Here is a 10,334-nt window from a genome sequence, read left to right on the forward strand (position 1 = left end):
GCACTGTTGTTGGGTGTCCTACATGTTAACTCGCACAGGCACCCTCGACCGGCCAGGGGCCTTCTACACTGCTGTTGAGCTCTTCGTGTTTGCTCGGAGGGCGCTAACCTGATGTTTCTGCTAAGCTAAGCTGATGCTGATGCTCTATGTTAGCCGGCCGGGGCTCGCTCCACCGCTGAGGGGCCTTTCGCAGATTCTTCCCACTCGCCCGCAATAATTGATATGCTGTTGCCAGGGCCCCATATGTGAACCTGCCGGGACACTCTCGGTGGTTCAGGGCCCTTCACAGTCTTTCCACCTGTTCGGAAGGCCCTGTGCTGTTGCTCGGGACCATATAAAAGCTGGTGTGCCGAGACACTCGATACTCGGCGACATGCACATTGGCCTAAGGCCCTTTCCATTTGATACTATCGGCGGAGGACCTTATACTCCTGTCGGGGGGGGGGGGGGGGGGGGCACGGACATCCTTGTTCACTCAAGGTCTCGCCTGCTTGGAATTGGATGCTTCTGATTTGCTCAGAGAGCCCTGCAGCTATTTCTGGAGCAAATACATGCTGATCTATCAAAACAATATCGATCTCTCAGCGGCCCGCTGCATTGGTTCTCCTTCAGCGTTTCGTCACGTGTGGTGTTTCGCCCGCTATCGGGCGTAGAGAGTTGGTGATGGCGTCATTGTCAGTATATGGTACGCTCATATTTATTTATCGTGACTTGATGTGACAATGCTGTAGATAAATTATTTACCTAAATCGTAAAGATCCATCACGGCCGACCAAGGTACAAGTTTTCTTCAGTTTTTGTAAATGATCTTTCCACTCAAGACGTTTTCCAAGGTATCATGAGATCAGTCGTTTAAACCGAAAATGTCTTGCATTTCATTCCGCCCATGGAAGAGTTTATATACCACTCATGAGAGCAACAGTAATAACCAGTGCCTGCGTGCTTGCTTCACTAAGCGATGGAGTGTCTGTGGACGATTTGCGCATGCATGATTTCGTGATCCTTTCAACATCATTCATGGGATTCCCTGTCCGACCCGACCTCGGGCAGCCCTGTTGTCTGACGGGAACCGTCTGCGACGTGCTGAGCGCCAGGGATGTTCGAATGTTGCCCTTCAGATTTCGACTACGGTTGGAGCTTTGCTATGCATTCCAAAAGATCAAGAAAACCACACTTGCTACCACTGCAAACGTCACACCTCCCGTGGGTATTCACCCCATGTGGGTGAATCACTAAAATATTGGCTCAAACAGTGTCATGGAACAAATAGTGGTCGCTGGCCATACTTCCGCGAAGCTCATATCCCTGTCCTGGAAGAAGGTCATTATGCAGAGTACGGAATTGTTGTCAATAGTGTTTGAAGCAGAAAATAGCATAGACTGAGGGGAAGCATTAAATATTACCTAAATCAAATGCGTGCATAGCTCGTACAGGTGCAATATTCTGCAATCTTGAGACACCGAACCCCAGCAACAAACAACGGCCGTGACACGTTATCCAAGGCAAAGGGCTGCGGTCATCTTAGGTCTGCTTTCCAAGTCGGAGTCAACAAATGCGAAGCTTCCAATGAATATTCCCCAAATGTCTCTTGCATTTTGCGACTTGTTATGCACTCCGGAGGCTTCGATAAAATGTCCTGGCCAACGTTGCCAGCTATAGAACGGCGACCACTCAGGAGCGGTGCTGCGATCTTTCTGCACTTCCGCACTGTGCAGAGACGCTAAAAATGCGAACATTAAAATGTGGTCCTGTTTTCCTGTTACAACTTATTTCGATAGGCGCTAAGCCAAAATCAATCGTCGGCCACAAATTTTGCGACCTACTCTTCACTTTATCTATGTAGATTGCTTGAATTTGTTCATGTAATTAAAAACATGGCATCGTCTCTTAATGTTACCTTGCCATCGGATTGTCACATTGCATGATCAGTACAATGACCTGCAAAGGGCTGCAATGATGCCTGTCGGTGATACCGTAAATCGAATCTTCCGCCTGCGTGGAATGAATGAATTCAAGATGAAATACAGGTGACTGTTGGGGATCACAGCACGTGCGCTTTCCATGGTTTTACTCGAATGACTCGGTGGTGGCGACAAGACAATCGATCGGTGGCATTTTATCATCGCCAAGAACGAAATTGGAAGCCTATAGGCATACTCGATATTTGAAAAGAGGAGCGCATAGAATGATTGAAAATTAGATGACAAGCACGGCCAATAAATACGTGCATGCGATCAAGCCAATTTTGGAAAGATCCTTGCGATGGTTCCAACGCCAGCGTGTCACATTCGATACCATTTTTTAAAGTGCCGACATGCCCGGCTTGCGCGATGATAGCTGGAGCAAAGGTGCATCGCACCGTCTCGAGGTGGCTACATGCATTGCAGACGGTACGCTCGTCAACACTTTGAAATTGGATCCACGCCTCCACTGGCTTTGGTTGCCGAGGTGTTTCATAACACGTGAAAAACGAGAAAATGTCTTGACCGCAGCTGGGCACGTGACGCATGGTGTATGGCGCGTGCGACGTCACACGTAAAATCACGTGATACATTGTTCAATTTTCTATCGAAGCAGGTTTATTTCGAGTCGCTCCAACCTGCAGTTGCCGAGATGCGGCCACGGTCTCGAACGACCGCTTACCGGCTTTGGCGCTGGTCGGGGCTTTGGCCGCCCATGCAAAACTACTCGGCCAAAAAAGCAACTTGCAACATGCGCGGCGCACCAACCGTTGATTGCAACGGCACGAAACTTGGTGTGGCACGTCGGCCCATGCGCACGTGCACCGTATCAAATCCCCACTTTTAGGCGGCCCGGCGTTCGCCCTGCACACGCTTCAGTGAGCAAAGACGAGAGACAGACAAACAGACAGGCAAACAGACAGACAGACAGACAGACAGACAGACAGACAGACAGACAGACAGACAGACAGACAGACAGACAGACAGACAGACAGACAAACAGACAGACAGACAGACAGACAGACAGACAGACAGACAGACAGACAGACAGACAGACATATCCTACCTATATAGTTTGTCGCGCCTTCGTCGCGACAAAACAGTGCTGTGTATCCTGCTATTTTTGGTCGGGTGCAGGACCTGACTACATACCTTCAAATGCATATGCGCGAGATCTACATGACGATCTTTCAACTTTGCCGCAGAAAGCCGCAACTGCCCATGCTCATTACCAATTTCCGTGCAAGGCCGAAGGTAAATTTACGAAACCGTAACGACATATGTCATCCTTTTCCTCGGTTACTGAATATGTGGCACTCATTTTACTTACGTATCACATTATAAACGCAGCTCGAAAGTTGGGAAATTTCGAACTCCTGCATTTTAGTACCCATGTGCAGCAAAACATTTACTTCTCCACGAGGTAACGACACACAAACAATTTTTTTAACACGAGCTCGGATGCGAGTCAATTTGACCCCCTCCAAAGGTTTTTCTGGAACAGTTTCCGAACGGCGCTGCGTAGCTGTGCCAAGTTGTGCGTAGTTGTAGACAACTGAATAGCAGATCGTTAGGTATCAACAATTTAGGTATGCCTTGTAAGGTCACTGAGCTATGGCATGTCAAAGTCAGGCCATGATAAAAGTGAAGATTCAGCGAATACAATTTCAAGGGAATATTTCAATCTGATGTAACAACAGAGTGTGAGACAAAGTCACACATCTCTGTGGTAGTTTCAGAGGCAACACAACAGTTATATGAACAGTTTCCAGCGACCCGGGGTCAGGAATGAACATCAGAACAGGATCAAAACCAACCTATTTGATTATTCTATAGGTTGCTGCATGGGGTAGTTTTTGGTGCTCATTTCAGATCTATTGATAATAGGAACTGCATTACAATTCTTCCTTGGATTTCTTAAAGGTCAGGAAAGCTCACTGACCTAAAATGACCCTGGTAAACATTTTTAAGGCACATTCTGTGTAAACGTAATCCTTGGTGCTTATTCAAATGTGAACAGCATAGCAGTCTAACATGATTTTGTTCACCATGACCTTCGAAAGGTCGCACAAGTTCACTGACCTTAACTGAGCACCGGCGATCTTTTGCTTAGAACAGGTATATAGGTTCAAGGTGGTTGCATGAGAAGGTCGGGGGCACGTTGTACACCAACCTGGAGTTTGACCTTGTTTGACCTTATTTGACCAAAAAGGCCATGACTTAGGAAGCCCAGATTTTGACAGCTCAGTTCACGTACAGGTCAACACACCTTGCGACTTTGGTGCCGTTTACTCTCTTAGTTTCTGAGATCTCGGGACGGTCAATTTGACCCCATCCGAGCGAAGGATATTCAACCGTACACCCGGGCGCCTGTTAACGCGACCTGCGGAGTCGACCCCATGTTTCACGGCCGCGGAAAAAGGCAGCATTAAAAGTCTCAAACTTGCACTACCCTCGCTGGTCTCGCTTACCGCCACCCACAATGCGCAATGCACATCCGCGTCAGCGGAGTCGCTACACTTAAGAATTTCTGTAAAAGTTATTGCTTTCGTTCTGAGCCATTCACTGTAAGGTTGGCATCACCGAAGCTGCTTTTTGACAGTGGTTGCGACTTTTGGTACTGCACGCTACACTGATGCATGCCCTTTTCATTCAGAAAAATCTGGATCCACCCCAGGCTCAGCCCTGTTCTAGTCCCGGCATGCATATCAAAGCCCATTCGCTGCATCCCTCTTCGCGGCTTGTCATCGGAATGCAAAACAACTGAGAATAAGTCAAATGGTAGCAAGAGCAGTTTGAGGCCAAATCGGTATTTGCGAGTGGTCAGATCCATGTTTGAGATAAAAATATCGTTGGGAGTCCCTCTCCCACACACCGAAATTTGTTTAAAATGCCCTGTAGGACGTCGCCTGCAGTGGCGTTGCCAGAGGTATGGACCACCAGGGAGTGGTCAAATCGTTCAGCGGCTCTGGTTTCCATGGCTGCTGCAGTAATGCTTAAATAACATTGCAACTGGTGCAAACCAAAAGATTTCGTTCGCCAGGGTCCAAAAATGTCATATGTAAGCTGTGGTCGAACGTCAGAGTTGGCTTTTCAATACAGTCGAAATTTGGCTTTTCAATACAGTCGATGCACTGTATTGGGTTAGTGGCCTGTTACTCCCACAAAGCGGCAGCACGAGCCCCTTTGGTTTAACAGTTACATAGTAGACCACATAGGATTTCGTTGTACGCGACGTGATGTAGCCTCGTATGGTATGACTGAATACAGTGGTCCCCCAACGCCACCCGTCGTCGACCCAGGGCGGTACACACTCTGACGTACTACGGACTGACGGCGGCGGCGGCCACGATGGGTGAAAACCGATTCATCTCGTTCGCCCTCTCGGGACTGGTGGAGATACCATCCACCATCGCCCTCGCCTGGATGTTGGACAAGTGAGTGCTGGGTGACATGGAAGCGTAGACACTACATTGAAGATTTAGACTCAGGTTCTTGTTAGGTATTTTTATTCTTTACACATTACGAGTGCTACATTGCTGCGTTATTGCGGTGTCAGGACTAATGTCATGATTCGAGTTACCCTTCTCTGTACTTGCCGAGGTTGACATCTGCTGTTTACTGGACCTCACGCTGACTCGCCATCGCATGAGCAGGTCGAAGACGCGCGGCCGATTGTCCCGGCAGGCACAGACACGTCCGTGGCCGGTAGCCAAAACGGCTACTCGCTCCAGTTTCCCGTCCTATTGTCGTGGTGTCCTATGCTGCTCGTCCTATTGCCGTGGTGTTCTGCGCTGCTCGTCCTAATGCCGTGGTGTCCTGCGCTGCTCGTTTTCTACAGCAGCGGCTGATTCATTCTTTTGGGTATCGCAAGCCCGAAGGGGCAGTGCTCATAAAATCATCGTGCTAGTTGGTGCTGAGCATCCTGCGTGAGCTTGTGACGTTTAATTCGCGATGCGCTCGAAAACTGCTATTATCTTGAACTCTGCTCTCTTCCTGTGTATGCCATAACAATGCAGGTACGCGTTTGCAGTGTATAGCCAGTTCATTGGATGGGAAACACATGGGAGATACTAGTTGAAATAAGCTGCATAGGCTGACTTATAATGACCCCAGTAGATTCGTTTCAGGTCGTTCATGAAAGAGGTTACACAGGAAATGGGGGGAGGGGGTGATAGACCTTAACGGAAGCGCAAAAAGGGATGGAGGCGAATGTCTTGGACAGCGCAACAGTACGCTCGGATGTGACAGAAAGTCACCCTAAAATCAGTATAAACAACTTAAGCCCTGTAACCCAGATGCCGTTGACTTTCTTGGCAAGGAAACGCACCTGTTAAATGCTTCTTATGTCTAGCTCAATTAGGAGTAAAAATGCCAGTTTTTTGGACGTTGCGGTTAACACAGAGGACGTGGTTGACCCAGCGTAAACAGTGTAATACCAGAGAAAGGGAGCATGAGTTAAAAGATGGTCGCAAATGCGTAACGTAATTTATGAATGACACTTAAGCGGTATGACAGAGGCTGCGGTCTCTGCCGCAGACTGGGACGTCGGTACTCGATCAGCGGCATGATGCTGGCCGGAGGCATCAGCTGTGTCCTCATCATGCTGCTGCCTGACTCCTACATTGACGACGAGGGAGGCAGGCTGACGCTCAGTCTGATAGGTCAGTTAGTCCTGCCGTACACTGTGAATAGGTGACTGAGTCTTATAGGTCGTCCACCCCTGGACTGTCCTGATGGGGCAGGTCTAACATTCAGTCTGGTAGGTCGACCAACCTTGGCCTTTCCTGATAGGACAGGTCTGACACTAAATCTGATTGCTCATTTTGACCCGTCATGTCATGACTGTGAGAGGTATATACAGTGTTTCCACAATCTGCGATTAGGTAGAATCGTGGGTCTCTTTTGTGCGGCCGTGCGTTTGCTGGTGCACAGTAAAATCAACACGGAAACCTGGATGCGATTAATCGGTACCCTGCTCATCCCAGTCGTCCTGGTTTGCAGGGAAGCTGTGCATAGCTGCGACGTTCAATGCGATCTACATATTCACCGGCGAGATATTCCCGACCTCGATCCGCAGTACAGCCTTCGGCATCATCAACGTGTGCGGGCGGACGGCTGGGATAGTCTACCCCTTCGCAGCACTGCTGGTGCGTGATTTTTGTAATTTGTGTGTCCGGGGTAATTGACTTGTTCTGTGATCATTTCGTCAGTCAGATAAGGACATAAGGACATCTGGCAACAAAGAGGCCCATATAAGTTGGCCCACCCCAAGTTCCACTCACATTCTGGAGACTAATCCTACCAACTGACCTGCCTGAAGTTAACTATTAATGCGATCTTTAGACTGATAGCACTTGTCCAAGCGATTTATAGGTGTTGCCAAAGAGGGAGTGTCTAAACTTCGTTTGATAGTCCATTCTAATGATTCACTACTCCTTGACTAAATGGCATCTACCCCATCATAGTTTTATTCCTACACTTTACATAATAAAACTGGCTTCCTCTAAGTATCGGCCTGACCTCCAGTGCTACATGTAGGTGTACCTCTTCTATCCCTTCCATAACCTTGAATACCTCTATGAGATCCCCTCTAAGCCTGCGATACTTCAGTGAATTCAAACCCAAGGTTTTAAGCATATCTTTATATTCTAAGTCGCCAATCCCATTTATATCCTAGTTTCTTTTTGTTGTACTCTTTCAAGCCTATCTTTATTTTTTGGATGCGTTAAGGCTTAGCCTGTACACAATATTCTAGGTGTGGTCTGACAAGTTAAGCACAGTTTTTGGCAACATTACTACTCTTGCAATTTATTTACATTCATTACTACTGCAATTTATTTATTTGCAATGCATTACTGCTCTCGCAATTTACATCCCTGTTATCAAATCCCAGTATCAAAAGTGCCTTGCCCCTAGCAGCAACGCATTACGTTTCGGGCTAAAAATCCCTAGAAATAACAATCTCAAGTCCTTTTCTCCCCGATCTGGTCTAATCCCAGCCTACGACTTTATAGCTGTTTCGCTGTGTGCCAAAACCACCCACGTGCATCATTTCACACTTATCAAAACTGGATGACATCTGCCACGGAGTAAACCATTGCACTAGCATATCAAAGTTAAGTTGGATTTGGTCAATCTGGTCGGTATTTCTCGGCCCCCACACCAATTCAACATCGTCAGCAAATTTTAGCGCATTACTCTCTAATTCTTTCTCGTTATTATTCACAAAAGTGATGAAAAGTGAAGGGCCCAACGCCGACCCCTATGGAGCCTACTTTCTACTAGCTTTCACTAACATTTTGTACCACTTAGCACTACTCTCGGTTTCCTGTCCAGCAGGGAAACCCTTAACCAGTCAAGATAATTTCGCTCAATGCCATGCAATTCTATCTGACAAGCCAGACATTGGTGTGGCACTTTATCAAACGCCTTACTAAAATCTAGATAAGCAATATCTAAATCATTGCCTTCAACTATCTGACTAGCATTGTGCTGCATTATATGAAGAATATATGTCAAACAGGACGTACCAGCAAGTGCGACTGAATACTAGTCTTAATGGATTTGCCTAAGATCTCACATATTAGTGCGGTTAGACTGACAGGCCTGCTGTTGCTACTACCGTTCAGTCCCTCCTCAAATATCAGTACTACATTGGCATTACACCAGTTCTCGGACACTACTGAGACACTCAATGACCTTTTTAATTTTTAACATAAGTGAATAAGCTAAAGTAATAGTGTATTAATTCAGCCCTCTACCATATATCTGATCTGGTTCGACTGATTGATTAAGCTTGACATCTGTCAAGCTGTCCCTTGCCATACCCTCCGTCACCGTAAAATATACGGAACTACCTTCATTCGGACCTCACTGTCTCAATTTTGAGTTCCTTATACTCATTTGACACCCTGGGCAATGCTTCTGTCTTACTGAACTCGAAACAATCCAACAAAAACAAAATTTGGAGAATTAAACAAGCATGGTTATAAGCTTCACAAGCGCGATAAAGAAGTGGTTACACGGCATAGACCATTGGCCTTGGATGATCTCATATGACATTGTGTAGCGAAGTAATCGCATTCTGCGTCCAAAACTACCTATGAACGCTGTCTGTTTTGAGCCCAGCGTATGTTTGCAGAAAGTACCCATAGAGGTAGATCATGACTTGGGTCAAAGTCATGTGCTCTATGGTCATATGTTGGTTGTGCATGTGAGCTAGTACTCTTTTCTTCATGTACAAACGCGAAAATTACACAAAATGCGTGCACATTTGCTGCCGTTACTGTTAAGACAATGGTTAAGGTTTACACCAATAACAAAATTCGCTTGAGTTTAAGTCACTAATTCCGCCTGCTTCGAAAACCTGAAATAAACAAACTGGATGTATTGTCATGCTCTATTACTATAGCAAACAAGGCAAATGCCCCACAAAAAGTATTTTGTGGCCAGAGTTTTTAAGAGGTTAACCTCTTTGACCTGACCGAGGTCACTGATATTGGTAGATCAAAGCTTCAAGTTTGCAAGAAAGATGTCACACGGATAGATAAACAGGTTTCACACAGATACACTTTTCATGCAAGCGCTTGTTTTTACCTGTGCCTGATAAACCGCAGGGGGAAAGTCAGCCTCCCCTCCTGGCCCGGCACCGACTGAGAAGCCATGCACTCCTTACAGTAACTTTTCCCACTGCATTTACAGGATACTGTGAAGAGAGATCTTCACTTCTTCATCTTCGGAGTGCTGATCATAACATCAGCGCTTCTGAGCCTGCTGCTGCCGGAAACAGTGGGGAAGCCGCTGCCCAAGACAGTTGAGGAAATGGTCGGAAAAGACGTCGAAATACATGAAGCCTTGCAGTTTGACAAATTGTTGGGCGATTATGGCAGCAATAGCGATACTGTTAAAGCAAATCAAGGATGAACAGAAACGTTGGGTCTTTTGACACATGTGCCATATTTGGGTGCACTTTAAACGATTATGTTGCATCGCCTTTCAGTCAGCTATTGTCAGTCATGTGTTCAGATGCCTGTTGTGATCCGTCATCTGTGATTCACTAATTAATGTGTGGTGTTACAGTTTCTCCCTGACTTGAAATGAAACCTGTGGATGTGCGGTAGGTCTACATGCTATTTACTTTCCTCGTCAAGTTCCTTCAAATTATGTATTTAAGTGACGCCTTACGATCTCAACAAATCGCTTAAGGTGCTTCAGTGGTGCATCTCCGTGCAATTCAAAACAGCAACCAAACGTCATTAAGCGTCACTCATGCACTAAGCCCTATGCCCTAACCACTGGAATCTTCAGCATCACCAGCAAATGATACTTGAGTGGAAATGAGCATTCTGAAACGAGAATGCCTATGATGTT

The 10,334-nt window shown here is 46.6% G+C and overlaps 1 protein-coding gene across 1 annotated transcript in view; it reads left to right on the forward strand.

The window, feature by feature from the left end:
- Nucleotides 1-10,098, forward strand: part of LOC119094427 (solute carrier family 22 member 15) — a 38,173-nt gene extending 28,075 nt beyond the window's left edge. Inside the window, exons 5-8 of the mRNA XM_037217487.1 lie at nt 5,264-5,398; nt 6,501-6,625; nt 6,966-7,111; nt 9,666-10,098. Coding sequence (XP_037073382.1) covers nt 5,264-5,398; nt 6,501-6,625; nt 6,966-7,111; nt 9,666-9,887 — 628 coding nt within the window. The 3' untranslated portion in view covers nt 9,888-10,098. The remainder of the gene's footprint in view (nt 1-5,263; nt 5,399-6,500; nt 6,626-6,965; nt 7,112-9,665) is intronic.
- The last annotated feature ends 236 nt before the right edge of the window (nt 10,099-10,334 follow it).

Source organism: Pollicipes pollicipes, unplaced genomic scaffold, assembly GCF_011947565.3.
Source record: "Pollicipes pollicipes isolate AB1234 unplaced genomic scaffold, Ppol_2.1 Scaffold_4002;HRSCAF=4701_pilon_pilon_pilon, whole genome shotgun sequence".
Classification (NCBI taxonomy): Eukaryota; Metazoa; Arthropoda; class Thecostraca; order Pollicipedomorpha; family Pollicipedidae; genus Pollicipes; species Pollicipes pollicipes.